We start from the raw sequence: 15,873 nt of genomic DNA, 5'->3' as shown, positions 1-15,873 counted from the left end.
GTCCCGTCTTGATGGCCAACATGAGACTCTGCCATGACGAAATTACAGTAAGCGCCTGCCCTCATATTGAAAAAGAAGTCGTTAATCTATTAAAATGAGTTTATAGCAGTTACAGTTACCTACATAATTTTAAACACATTCGTCACGCCCCCATGCGGGTGATAGGTAAACACATTTTTTTCTCTACAAATAGGTACCGAACTGCAGAATATACTAATTTAATTCTTGTTTTGGGTTCGTATCTGACTATTCTCCTGAAAGTGTAAATATCTAGACGAATGCTCTACCCATAATGATATACATACACCGAATTTAATAAAAGTGACAAATGATTAGAATACTATCTAATCATTCCATATTTTTGTTCCTCATAAGTCATAACATTAACATGTTTGCGGAATGTGTGGACTTGTGCTTATTAATAGGTGCGCGATTATGCATACTTACGAATCTGAATTCTCCGATTCGGTCTCGCTTTCCTCGCTCCGCTGCGCTTTCCACTTCTTATACCTATCTATAAGGTCCATTAGATACGAGTTCTTCTTTGCCTTTCTGATGAACTGGAACTTTAATAACTCTTTTGCCGTTGGCCTCTGTAAATAGAAACGCATATATTATCGATATTTTATCGCGCAAAGGCATGCCCCAACAAACAACATAAAGAAAGGCTATTCGGTCCGGATCATCGTAATTATTCATAGGCAAATTTATAGCTTCTCCGAACAAGAACATAAATAAATACATCGTGCCTAATTAAGCAAGGATAAATAACGGCCAGCCAAATTAAGCCTAATCTTTCAATTCATTTTCCTCATCGCAACTCGTGTACAAGCGACTAGCCACCATTATTGCCACCAAACACAACACAACATCGTAACTCACATTTTCCGGGTCCTTATTCAGGCACGCTTCGACGAACTCCTTAAACGACTTGGAGTAGCTCCCCGTCAGCTGCGGCGGATTGTTCTTCGGTATGAGGAAGAGCACCCTCATGGGATGTAGTTCGGAGTTTGGCGGTTCGCCCTTGGCCAGTTCTATGGCGGTGATGCCGAGCGACCAGATGTCGGCCTTGCTGTCGTAGCAGGACTGTTTGATGACCTCGGGCGCCATCCAGAAGGGCGTGCCGACGAATGTGTTACGCTTGCTGGTCGTGTTGGTTAGTTGGCCGGCGACACCTGGAATGTTGAAATGTTACATTATTATTTGTCAGCCTGTTGTGTCCCACTGCTGGGCAAAGGCCTCCCTCTCTTTCTTCCACGCGTCTCGTTCTATGGCAATATTAGGCCAATCTTTCCGAAAGACGTCAAGATCGTCATCTCCTTCGAGGTCTGCCGTGACGCCGCATTATGTTTGGTGTCCACTCGGTAGTTCTCTTGGCCATGTTACATAAAACATTTGAAATGTTGTCATGTTTGAAAAAAGGATTTGGTTGCTCTTAGTGAGTTTTTTAAATCTTACTCTCACGAACGAATCACACAAAATGTTTAAAGAACAATCATGTGTATGTATGGAAGTGTTATATCCAATGCGGTGATTGCTATATGTGGGAGCTGTTGTTGACTACAAAGAGAAGTACCTACAGTCGGTAACAAAATATATTTTAAGAGAGTTGTACTAGTTAATTTACGTTTTTAGAGCGACATTCTGCTATGGAATATCCAAGCAAATACTGTCGCATATAGACAGGCTTGGTTGTTAATTTTTACCGTTCCAGCGGGTACGAACCATCACAGCTCAAACATTGCGCGCTGGCCGGGCGCCAACCGGCACCCTAACGTATAGCTTCACTTACCATGTAGAATATAGATGATAATATGTGCGGACTCAAATTTACGGCTCTTTAGTGTAACATCTCTATAAAACGACGAAGGGGCGATTCGAAAGAATGGAAAGCAAAAAATATACGAAGGTCAATGAACGCAGGGGAAATAATTTCTGAAAATTAGAAAATGTCCGCAGCATTGACCGCAATGAGTTTCCTCTACCGGTGTGATTACGCTGACATACATTTAAAAAAAGTAGCGTTAACAACCTCAAGGGGCCCACTGATTACCAGTCCGCCGGACGATATCAGCCTGTCTGTTAAAGGAAAAATTTGACAGTTCCGAACAACTGACAGGCTGATATCGTCCGGCGAACTGGTAATCCGTGGGCCCCTTAAAAATGGCTGCTATTTAACTGATCACCAGATTTAGTAAAATTTAATACCAAAAAAATCTATTTTACCACCCTAAAATCATGAATGATCACCAAAATTATAACACCATTTTAATGTGAAATGATTACCAATTTTATTACATTTTACTATCCTTTTAAAGGAAATGACACCAAACTAATCATTATTAACCCAAAAATAGTCAATGATTACCAAATTTCAAACCCCATTTTAATGTGAAATGATAACCAAATTTTTACATCTTGCTATCCTATTAAAGAAAATGACACCAAAATAATCATTGTAACCCCAAAAATAGTAAATGACCACCAAAATTCGAACTCCATTTTAATGTAAAATGATAACCAAATTTTTAAATCTTGCTATCCTATTAAAGCAAATGGCTCCAAAATAATCATTGTAAACGCAAAAATAGTAAATGATCACAAAAATTGTAACCACATTTTAATTAAAAATGTGCAAACATTTAATATATCGTTATCCTATTAAATTAATTAATCCACTTCGTCACCTTTTTCTAGTAGCATTTTATTTCTGTAACAGTCGCAGTTCTAACCTAACCTAACCCACTTTTCTAGTAGCATTTTGTTTCTGTAATGGTCGCAGTTTAAACCTAACCTAACCCACTTTTCTAGTAGCATTTCTTTTCTGCAAGGGTCGCAGTTCAAACCTAACCTAACCCACTTTTCTAGTAGCATTTCGTTTCTGTATGGGTCGCAGTTCGAACCTAACCTAACCCACTTTTCTAGTAGCATTTCTTTTCTGTAAGGGTCGCAGTTCAAACCTAACCTAACCCACTTTTCTAGTAGCGTTTCGTATCTGTATGGGTAGCAGTTGAAACTTAACCTAACCTACTTTTCTAGTACCATTTCGTTTCTGTAAGGGTCGCAGTGCTAACCTAACCTAACCCACTTAACTGATAGCAGTTTAACTTACTTTTCTAGTAGCGTAACGAAATGCTACTAGAAAAGTAGATTAGGTTAGGTAGGTATGCGGTGCGGGCTACTGGGGGTTGAGCGGGAGGGGCTAGTAATTTTGGCATCAGTTTACTTTATTTGGTAATATGTATACATTTTTTGGTAATCATAGTTGTTTATTTAGGTGAAAATATCGCATTAATTTGGTCTTCAAGATTTGGTGATCATTAATGATTTTTGGTGATCATTCAATATATTTGGTATTTGAATACAATTTGAAGTGCAGTCGTAATTAAAGTGGTGGTACTTTTGTATTTTTAGGCCTTACTTTTTTGGTGTTCAGTAATTTTTTTTGGTAAGCATGATTTTTTTATTTAGGGTACCAAAGTATTTTTTGGTGGTCATTATATTTGTAGCCCTTAAAAATGGTAACTATTAGCCTTCCTCCTTAGATATTACACACGTTTGATTCCTTCTTAAAACTTGTGTTTAAGTTAATTAAGTACCTAAGTAAGATCACTGTTGTAATACGAAATACAAAAATAATGGAAACACTGAGTACTCAGCTCTTCGAAAGGATATTTAAGTTATAATTGTATAAACCCAGTCAGCATTAATGAATAATAATGATATGACAATTAGGGTTATAAAGAGTTTTAAGTACTAATTTATTTTTCCAGTCTCTAAGACGCCGCCTTTTATTACAGGTTTAATCTTCAAGCACCATTTTAAAATAAAGCTCTATACAAAAACAAAAAATGCTTCTTTTATTGCTTAGGTACTTAATATTAATTTAATAAGTATAATCTGCAATAAAACCTTGATGCACAACAAATAAAATAGGTAATTATATGGGCAAACGAAATGAAAATACAAAATTTAATGATCATGTACGATAAAAATACTGCTGTATTCGTCGTGTAACCCGTTGGGAGGATAAATCGCGCAGCCATTTATGAAGCTATTAGGTAAAACGTCACATCATAACATAATGTTATTCAAAGTAGCGTGCCGCGAGCGGCGTAACAAAGGAAGCATCGACCTACAAACCGTGTTGCTTACCAACAAATATTTGAATGTACTAATTCTGGAGCGACGCCCTTACACATAAAACACTTAGTAGACTTGTTACAATCATTACGTGTAATTGAATAAATTACATCGAGTTTTCCCGCCCGTCTGAGCTACAATACCCAATTATCAATTAGGCTCGTCCGCACAGAATCCACGCTTCTGTTTTATATCCGCACAAAAGGAACATATTCGAAACTGATTATCCATTTTAATTAAATTGCTTAAATATTTGCGCGTGGAATCAGGAAGTCAGACAGCTTAATTAAAAATTAGGCGCAGATCCAGGATAATAACGTGTTATTTTAATCCTGTTTTGGATGATAATTTAACGGAAAAATACGGCAGTTACTAGTTGGGGTTACCCACATCCTTTATATATTAATATTACTGGAACGCGACGATAAGGAAGTCGCTTATTACCTATTAATATATTATTCCCATGTATTTAAGTAAATTCTCAATAACATAAATGGAGAACAGAAAAACGAATTTAGAAGCCAATAACACAACAATTCTTTCTAACAGAGTCCAGGATATTTGTTTTTGATCACTTTGCAGACCCGACTGAGCCGACAAAGCATTTTCATATCGGAATGACGAGCATTTTCCACATAGCGAACGATCAAATTAAGCCGAAACTACACCGCCTATTGTGTTTGACGGCCGTCTGTTATTTCAGTTTGCATTGTGTTTGATTTGTACGAATTAGTAACGTTTCAGTTAAAACTAACGGTGTGTAAGTAAAGGCTGATAATAGTAATAACTTATTAAAATTACAAATCTAGAGCTCCTTTTAATTAAATCATGGAATAATATATAAAATTGTTGTTACTTTGATAAGCTATGAGGCTGATGTCATACTTTATTATTTTATATCAGTATCTAACCAAGCTATCGCGTTGCGATAAGGCATGAGCAATCATGGAGAGCCCTAGGAGTTACCTATAAATATTCATAATAAGTAGATATAACCCATGGCCTACATTTACACGTGTCCACTTGCCCAGCTGTACGATATCTTCTAGTTAACATTTGAGCAATTATTAAGAGAAAAAATAACCATTCTTCCTTCCAATGAATCATTTTATATAGTGTGCATAAATATGTGCCAAATTTTATCTTCTAATGCAATGATTGGCTAAACATTATACGAAATGTCTGCAAGAATAGTTATTTACGATACAAGTGCGGAAAAGAGGAAATCCGAAACGAGTGGCGATAAATTAAAACACGACCGAAGGGATTGCTTTAAATCGATGCGATATTACCTATTCGCACGTGTATCGTACAACGTTTTACAGTACATATGGCCCTTTAAACTTTTGACATACGCACGAAAAGTGCTATTTTACGCACTAGTGCGGGAAAATAGGACCATATGTACTGTAATAATATTTAAGTTCCGATTGCAGGTAATCACGCCCCGCACCTCGCCAGGAACGGGGAGGTCCCGCTTGGTCATCAAGGAGTACATGAAACATGTAGGTAGCTTACCGAAGTCGGCCAGCTTGACGTCGCCCATCTCGCTGAGCAGCACGTTGGCCGCCTTGATGTCCCGGTGCAGCTTCCGCTCCGAGTGCAAGTAGTCCAGCCCTCGCAGCACTTCGCGGAGGATCACTGCTATGTGCATCTCCTCGAAGCTGCCCGCCTTCATCAGGTCTAGCGCCGACCCGCCGCCGAGATATTCCATTATAATCCATAGCTTCGTTCCCTGGAAAGAGGAGAGAGTTTTCTTTATAATATTTTCTGACGATAAGCGCGAGAAACATGTCACGAATTAGCCCTGTTATTTCGTAATAAAACAAAATACTTTCAATCTATCCGATACAAAAAAATATGAACAGAATAGTGATGCTTTGAAATGATCTCACTATAGTTTCCCTTAAAAGGTAAGCGTCTATAAATAAAAGGCTTTCACTGTTCTCTATCTCGTGTATGCTGGCTATACATATGCTAATAAGTTAATTAAATGGAACCTTATTCAGAACGCCCCCGTTCAACCTTGAGATGAAAGTAATTTAGATGAAAGAGCTTCGCTAAACAGTAAATATTTTCGTCAAACAACCAAACTCAAATATGTAATACAAATAAATCGCAGTGTCTGTGTTTTGTGAACCCATTTTCCACAATCCCCTGTGATATTCAAAAACGCTCAATCATTGGCCAAATGAATAGATAATATATGGGCATACGATTCACGGCGTGGCTCCGGACAATGGGCACAGAATGGAATGAGATCCGTACTTACTGGACGGGACGGAATACTTAATTATGCGATTCCCCGAATTTTGATACGATTATCCTCAGTGAAAATTAAGCTCATGAACAGTTACATAATGTAATCGACACTTGTTAAAATATGTTATTTCAGCAATATGCTTTTGAATTGGAATCAACAGATTATTTTACCGATGGATATGTATTTATGTACCAATATAATTCCTACCTGTTGATCTATCTAACGAGAAAAGAATGGAACGGATAATCAACTGCGAAATTGGCAGCTTACGTGATTTTAACGTTTTATTTGGAAGCGGATTTATGACTATTTTACGTCGAGTTGCCTCGTATGTCACGGTGTGCTATACATATATAACTAAAAACAGTAGAACGTTACTTCCTGGTTAATTCTGCAAACATGTCGTTCAGGAAACTACCCTTTACCTAGCACGCAACGAAATCATCAATCACACTGCTTCACCGGGTTTAAAATGCAAATTCGACAAAGCTATACTTAATCCCTTCGCATGTATGAAATGTATACCCAAAATTCATATATTTGGATAGACTACAAAATGAACTTTCTTTAAAGATATTAAGATATTTCGGTGACTACGAAAGTACATAGTTGATTTTTGGGATATAAGTTATATGACGTTAATCCAGGTTATTAATATAATAAACTATCCGTGCATTTGCAGCCAAAACCCTATTACTCAAGATACATACAACCTATCCAATTAGTGATTCAGGGGATAGCGGAATTAGTAAAGCTATTGATTGATCTGAATAAAATAGCTGCGCAGTTGTCCCAACAGATTATATAGGCAACTAAATTCATCACGGGCACGTGCAGAGGTACGTTGCAACGCAGAAGATGACAATGGGTGCGGTGGAGCGAGGATCCCTCGCGACCCATTGACGGTCCATCAACTGAGACATGCGTCGGGATGCCAGGGTCGCTCATCTGTCTCGGCTGACGGATATCAACGTTCGTTCTATGTTCAATTATAGAACAAGGCTGAACTGAACAGCCTAGCAGATAATTTAGGTGTTATCATCACGGGTACGATGCATGTAGGCACGGTGCATTGCGGAAGACGACAATGGGTGCAACAGAGCGCGTATCCTGCGCGACCCATTCACGGTCCATCAGCTCGTACATGTGCTGGGATGCCAGGGTCGCTCATCTCTCTACGCGAGCGGATGTCAATAGTTTTTACTCAATGAACCAGAAGAGGTTATGTTTCAAGTGTAGATTTTTATCTGTTTCTTTGGCGCGTCCAGCTTGGTAATTTGAAGTAAATAGGAACGTAAAATAAAATGTTTATACCAAGAAAGGTCGTTCATGTTATAAATAAGTTATTTTGTAGACAGCACAACATTGTGGAAACCTAGGATTTTTCGCATTTTAAAAACCATTTTCACCCTACAAATAAACCGATATATATACGGCACAAAACTCTGAAATATTGCAGTTTATAGATTTTTTCCCCAAAATCGTTAATTCCGCGTAGCATATTTTCCATTCGCATTTTTTCCTACCCGAATTTCTGCCCATACTGTTTTTTTGTCATTCGCTTGTTTCTCTATTCTCAAATTATCGCAACATTTTTATTTCTTACGCTATAATTTTCTTATAATTAATACTTTCCTTTCCAAGTAGTTTTTTTCGCATTCTTTTTATTTCTTAGGCGATAATATTACCATGTGGTCCCACCGCACTGTTTATTTTCAAAAATTTAGTGTGACCTATTAATTTAGTGTGACGTTCATGAAAACATTACACTTTGAGGCAAAAAGTGTAGGTAGTTTAGGTTCGTTAGGTAGCTTCAGATGCCCGAAGGACAAACCCCCCAAAAATAGGAGCGAAGCGGGGCTCCGTCTAGCTACGTTGTAAACTAAATGTTTTTTTAAAAGAATCAGTGCGGTGGGACCATGGTAATATTATCGCCTAAGAAATAAAAAGAATGCGAATAAAACGACTTGGAAAGTATTAATTATGAGAAAATTTTAACCTAAGAAATAAAATTGTTGTGATAAATGTCAGAAGGTCATATTTGATGATAGAGATATAAGCGAATGACAAAAAAGGGTATGGGTAGAAATTCGGTTGGGAAAAAATGCGAATGGAAAATTTGCTACGCGGAATTAACGATTTTGGGGAAAAAATCTATACACTCATATTGCAATCGATACAGAGCAATGGAATACAGTTTCACGTAGATCAACCGAGTGTTAACTGCACTGCAGGCTGTTAGTATAAAACCACCATTGCAATCTAAAAGCTATGAGGAACCAAACCATTTCCAAAATAAAAGCAATCGCCTATGCAGAGTTTCTGTTACATTGGGAAGCTTACTCAATTGTGCACCATAATATAGCACAATAAAGTACATGTTCGAATGGATTTTACAATGTAACACAAGGTTGTTTCGCGTTGGGGCAGAGATGTACCCGCTGCATCTCTAACCTACATTGACTACTTAGAATAACAAATTCGACAAACGTTAACGATCCTACCTCGAATCGTTAACAAAAACATGTAGGCGGTAAAAATATTTGAGAAGAGCTTTACGTTATCACGGAGACACGAATATTTTTATGACGTGACATCTAATTTTGTTTGTGAATTGCGAAGCACGTCCTTTCTAGGATTAACTCCCGATGAAAGCAAATACATAGATATTTGTGATAATTACTGTGATGACACTAAAGCTCATTAAATTTAACAAGGACAATATATCAATCTTATATTGAAGTAAAGTTAGATAGCCATAAAAGCGTCAGAACCACTTCAATGAATATAGCAAGCATCCCAGACGTTAGTGCCGACAGCCCTAACAAAATTTGCCAGACGGGAGGCAATAACAATAAACAAGTGATAACACAACGCACATTCACTCTGCTAATACAATAGAAGAAGGTATGTACTTTAGGCAAGGACAATATAAATAATTCCCGTCAGGCTATTTGTGCCGTCGCAGCCAATATTATGAAGATGCCTGCATCATAACAACAAATGTTTACATTTCAACAATGGTAACAAACATCAACAATAGAGTTAGTTTGTTATGAGATGATGGAGCGATCACTAAATATTTATTATAAAGTTATTCATTATTTAGATTTCAGGTGACAACTCTGCTCGACTTATAAGTTACTATAAATAAACATAAACAAATCAACCGAAATAAAAAAGCAGTAGCGTTGTAGCTACAATTACATATGTAATTTGTAACGGCATCATGGACCTATATAACCAAAAAATCCGAAAAATGGACAAGGGCAGCATATATATAAAGCATTTTTGGGCAATTTTATTCAAAGTTGTACACAGTGTTTTCGGGTTGTCCCATACTTTTGATATAATGGTTTGCATATTTATAGGGCTTAATTAAATTAATTTTTTTTTTAAATCAAATCCTCATTTAGTTTTTAGTTATTTAGCGTATTCATTTAGTCATGTAGTATAATAATACATTAAATAAAAAATATTGTGTGGTAAAAAACGTCATGCTTTTTGCTGTCCCAACTCGATTGTTGAACTTCTTAAGTATTTTTTTCAAAAACTATTCGTATAAGAACTTAACGAAGGCAAAATATATATAGACTGATATATGCGCTATTATGTTATTAAAACATATGATGTTAAAAACTAACACACTATGTGAAAATTATTAAAATTTGTTGAGACGGAATCTGAACATTGCGGAATTTTCCGTTCCGAAACCGCTATTTGATTGTGTAATTTAAAATATTATTGCTACTATTTGGTATCATTTTACTCTGCGTGGCAAAATTAATCTAAAACTTCATATATCCGCAATTTTTCATTGAATAGTTGCCCGAAAAACACTCATCGAAAGTGCATGTACGCAGTGGTAACATTTTGTTCCACCATCCGAAACCAAATTTGCCGGTAATTACGTAATGTATATATTTTTTACATTGATTACTTATACAAATAACGTATACAGAATCCAAATTATCTTAAGATTATTTAATGAAATATTTAGTTAAATGTCGCCAGAGGTAGTATTCTGAAACTTCCATTCCGAAACCCAATCGTCGGTTTCGTATAAGCGGAACGAAGAAAGTCTACGGTATGGAAGTATAACGCGGCATACATATTGTTTTAATGTGGTGCTGTTTTAGTTTAGGTACTTATATGAGGAATAAGTTAAACCAGACCTGGTTTAACTTTCGGTTATAAAGGAAAAATAAAGGGTATCAAGCCAAATCTCACTACATCTAAAGACTTGAAGCTGTGACTGTGAATAAATCAAACTTCTAAGTTAACGTAAAAAATATACGGCCATTTATGCCACAAAAAAACGTATAAGTATATCGACACTCTCAAGGGAATCAAAATTTATAACTTCCTGTTGACCTAGAACTTCGAAATTCTCAAGTTATGTCGTCTTACACTACAAGTACAGGGAAAAATCTCAAAAATGAAAAATAAAAAAATTATAAGTTATATTTGTACGGAACCCTCGGTGAGCAAATCCGACTCGCGCTTGTCCGGTTTTTAGACAAAGGTTTAATTATGTTGCGATTTTAAAAATAAAGGCTTTAGATTTTTTTTATCGGTGGAAAATATGCATACGGCCCGACTGATGGTAAATAATCACCGTAACCTATGGACGCTTGCAACTCCAGAGGTGGTACATTGTGTTAAAAATTAGACTTGTGCTATTACTTCTGGACGCGTCTTTAGAAATTGTTCTGTCACTGTCCCGTGCTAGAAATATTTTAATTTGCTAAAATATTGTATAATTTGTTTATAAAGTTACGTGTTCATTATTTTATATAAAATAATAAACTTTTATCATTTTAATTACATGTGATTCAATCGAATAAACCCGTAAAACCATATAGTAATGGGAAAAAGTTTGATTCATTTTGTCCTCCGAGTCACGGAGTGGAATTATGCGAGTGTCTCTAAAAAAAGTTGGCTACATTTATGTTAAAATGAAAGTGCAATATTATAATTTACTCTTTTAGAAATAATATTAAACACATTGCAAACATTCAATCCTTTTGTTTTTATTATAAACGTTCATATACAAGTTGGTTTCGGAATGGAACGCTCGCTTCGCCCCGACTCAAGAAAACCCTGTTTCCTTTATTAATTACTTAATAATCAAGTAAATTATTTACATTTTACATAAATTTACTCATAAAAGTATCCATAAAAATAGCTTTCATCCATTTCCTATGTGATTAATTTTCAACACAACATTTTTCGGGGTGTACAACTTTGAATAAAATTGCCCTTTTACACAATTCTGATCGTGGCAGTGAAAATAAGTAAAAGGGAACTAAAGCTTCACAATAATGAAAAAAAAAACTATCTAATTCAAATTTTTAGACCTTCTGCCTACGTGGGTATTTACACCTGCCCTGGTTCAGCGACCTTATTAGCATTAGAACAGTGGAAGATAAATGGCTAACCTAAGGACAACATGGCTTTGTTGTCTACAAAATGTAAACCCGCAAAATTAATTACCTTAATGAAACTAGCTTTTATCTAGAGAGGGCTCGGTAGTACCGACACTTAACATATATTTCACGGTTAACTTGGGACAAAGAACGAAAAACTTAATGTTACTAAAAACTTGAAAGAAATAACACTAGTACCTTTGGCAGCGCAGAGGCTAAAAGCATAATTTTAATGAGGTATAAAAACTGGTTAAAAGTTGTAAAGGCTTTCATAATAAGCTTTTTCAAGCTCATACCCTTTACACAAACTCGTGTAGGGACCACGTAGGTATTCGTTGTCATGACGACGGGGAGGCGTCCGCGGCGGTCAAAGACCTCGGCGTCGCGACGTCCTCAAAAGAGAAACAAGTAACTTGCACTATTAATTGGAGGGAAGTCAAATAAGGTTTAGCAAAGTTAAACTTTGAATAAGCAGACGTTTAACAGACAGAGCATAGAAATCTTTTTGTCTTTTCTTGGTTAAATTTGCAAAGACAGTTCAAAATAGATAATAACTTTGTTCATTACAGGACTGAACGTAAGTTTTATTAAAGACGAAGAAAGAACGACTGAAGTTCACATAATGGCAAGTGGATTCAAAGTTTTTAACGAGTTAGCTGCTAGTCTGATAGTCACGACTTTAAAGCAGATCTTGATTCTGCAATATAGTTTTTATTAACTTTTGCACGTACGTAATATAGCTATAGCTACAAGAAAAACAACCTTCCCTGCCAGCGCGCTACACTACTTATCCCACTAACTGAAAAAACTAAATTGAGTAGTGCCCGTCGTGAATCGTACAGGTCGAGGGGCGAGCTCATCATTCGCTTAATCCAGGGAACCGTTGCTATGACAACCCTACGACGGAGCACAACTTCCTTCGCCTCGATAATTTCCCGAATGATTGGGCCGCCACCGACTGGTGTAAGTTGTAAACAACAGCTATGCGGCCAATTTAAGTTTGTTACTTCGTAAATTGGTTCAATTTTACAATGCAATTGAAAAAGCCGTCGTGTTCCAGATTTAGTTTGATTGGATGAATCCGCATAAATTGCATTAAGCTCGCTGTTACGTGATTTTGTTCAAATAGTTCATTGTACAGTTTTTGAATAGTAACTAACAAACATTGTAGAATATATAAATTTTATTTTGGAATATGTTAGATTTTAAGTAATTTTAAGTAAGTGCCTAGGTATATTTTCCTAAATGTTGATAATAATTTTATGAATAATTATATATATCTATATACTTAGGTATAGTTTTAACGTTGTCCCGAAAGAACCATTTGGAACAAGTCGGAGCTTTTTATTCCCTATTTATTCCCCCTATATGATATGTCAAAAACATACGGTTACCATGATTTATAACTGTATTTGTAATTTTTATGTAAATATATTTAAAAACTACTTTTATACAGTGTGATTGCCATTGCATTGTGATAACAATCTTCTATTATAAAAATATAAAAGGAATTAATGATTAAGTATCACCAAATTAACTCTGTATAGTTGCATCGAATTTAGTTTTACTGTTTAAATTTTAAACACACAGATACAAACGAAATTCCGTTGTTTAACGAAGGCACACACGTCCAAAGCTCTTGTGAAAACAGTTTAATAAACAAATTTAGTGAGGCATTTTGTGTCACGTATACATTTTTGATGGGCCCAAATCTCTCCAAATGTAATGGGCCTCGCATCACCCACATCACGTCAGACGGCCTTTAATGAGGCCCACGGATAAACCCGACTGCGAATAGCACGGCACCGGTAAAAACAGCATCAAAGGGGGGTTTATATCCTGCAGTGAGCGTAAACAAGCCGAAATGGATTATTGTCCATTCGCGAATATCCGTGGGAGCTCCGAACATTGACCTACATATTTATTAGTATTTTTTTCGTTCTGATTTACTTTCTAAACTGGACTGCTAAAGATGTCATTGATATTCATAAACATGTTTGAGATAATGGAGCCAAAGCCTTAAGAGTAATAAACTTTATACCTTCAGGAATTCTGTTTTCCTCGAAAATCCAAAACCCGAGCACGAACTTTTCAATCAACGTTGGATTAATTCAATGCAGTTCAATTTGGAAAAGGAAAACCTCGCAGCGGAATACATTTCAAAACGAAAACTCAAGAGTAAAGCGGGGATTGTACGAAATTGCAAAGATAAGGACGCTGGGGTCCCAGCTAGTCGGAAGGGAAGCCGCGGAATCCCTTATAACAGCTGGAATTAGTCGCAATCGTATTCGCTCTCCAATAACCTCAGAAACGAGGACGACTAGATTTTTATCTATACTATTTAATTCAATTTGCTTTATTTGCAATAAAATATACGTAGATGTAGATACGTAGGTACCCATATTTCTCAAAGAGGAACAATTTACGTTGTGCAGCCGGAATTATCCGAATTCTATGCCGAAGTTCCTTTATTAACCCCAAACTATTGTTATGGGGAGTTCCGAAGACTCCAATCCACTAAGTAGTTATCGACTTTAGTAAATGGCCTAAACATGAGCTTCGTAGCAATTTCGTATCAAGGATTTATGAAGCTACTGCGACCACAAATTGTACTTTTTAAACTTGTGAAATATGAGGCCATCAAGTTTGTATAAAAGTTGCTTGTTCTTACGCAGCATTTTGTCACTGAAACGCATCGCTGACTTTGGTTAATCTTGTTTGACGGAGGATGGAGGATTATCTCCACCGGCAAAGTTTCGAAACTTTTCAAGGTAACATACCGACGTACACTTTATCATATCTTGGATGTAAAGAAATGCTTCAAAGTTACATTAGTGCTGAGTTATGAAATTATAGGCCCTCACCGTGCAGCCTCGCGTGACGGTTTCGTTGCCAACAGATAAGAGCCATTGTTGCGATAGTCTGATGTTTGCTAGCAAACATTTTGAGGAGGCCGCATCGCCGCCAGCGTCGTCAGAGGCAATGTGGAAATAGCTCCCTCCTTTGCTTTGAAATAAGAGAATAAGGAAACAAAGAGACGTGATAATAACTAAATAAATTATTCATACGATGTCCGCTCGTATCGCGCTTGTGAAGAAAGATTTGATGATAGCAAAATATATTACATGAAAGAGATTCTTTTAGTCTTCGGGTGTATATAGGCGATGCGAATAGGGGATAGGAAATGGGAAATTCCCTAATATCATTTCAGGGAGCTATTACGCGAGACTGTGACGGGCTATAAAACAGTCAGCACCTCCGATCATACGCGGCTGGTCTCATAAAATCTCCGTAAGGACCATTGACGAAAGGGCCCAGTAAGGTGAAAAGCGTAGATAGCTGAATAGACCAGATGTAGCATTTAAATTTGCTGACTGTTTCGGCTAGTAAATAAGTGCTTTTAGAGAATAGACTTAAAAAATCGCTTATTTTCGTGGCCCTTAATTAGCATACAAAGAGTTTTAGTCGTATTACGTATGAGTGTTGTCGCAAGAAATCCCTATTGTGTTCATTTATAACGCAATATTACCATGTGTCTGCCCCTCTACTTAAGAACGAAATCGCTAGCATAAATTTATAATACACCGTATCTGACATCGGTTTAGTGAAAGTGTAAATGTGTACATTAGACATGCTATGTCACGAAATGCTAAATAATAACGTTTAACCGGAGAGCTTTGTGTTACCTAACGCCTAAGGAACGCCATCATTACTCGACACTTATTTAATTATGTCAAAGAAAACATGATTTGGCGGGTCTTTTAACACAGAATTTACCCTTTAAAATCGATATGACCAAAATTGTTAACAGAGTAAAATAAAACTCGAGGCGTAATTATGAAATTTCCAGGTTAAATATCAGGTTTCTAGTCATCATTCATTACACTTCCGATGAAACAAGTAGGTACCAGTGGCGGCGCGTGGAATTTTTCGCTAGACAACTCGGAGCAAAAAAAAACACCTACATTATGTACTTATTTTTTCATGATAAGCGAAGGTAAAGTAAAGCGCTAGGTGTGTCCTTGGGTGCGTTCTTTT

The 15,873-nt window shown here is 36.6% G+C and overlaps 1 protein-coding gene across 1 annotated transcript in view; it reads right to left on the bottom strand.

Moving 5' to 3' along the window:
- The window catches only part of LOC134790396 (MAP/microtubule affinity-regulating kinase 4), a 92,803-nt gene that overhangs the window by 10,507 nt on the left and 66,423 nt on the right, over positions 1 to 15,873 (bottom strand). Inside the window, exons 3-5 of the mRNA XM_063761163.1 lie at positions 5,662 to 5,878; positions 883 to 1,175; positions 448 to 593 (exon numbers count right to left, since the gene is read on the bottom strand). Of these exons, the coding sequence (XP_063617233.1) occupies positions 448 to 593; positions 883 to 1,175; positions 5,662 to 5,878 (656 nt within the window). The remainder of the gene's footprint in view (positions 1 to 447; positions 594 to 882; positions 1,176 to 5,661; positions 5,879 to 15,873) is intronic.

This window comes from Cydia splendana, chromosome 5, assembly GCF_910591565.1.
Source record: "Cydia splendana chromosome 5, ilCydSple1.2, whole genome shotgun sequence".
Taxonomy (NCBI): Eukaryota; Metazoa; Arthropoda; class Insecta; order Lepidoptera; family Tortricidae; genus Cydia; species Cydia splendana.
This window is presented reverse-complemented; position numbering and strand designations above follow the sequence as displayed.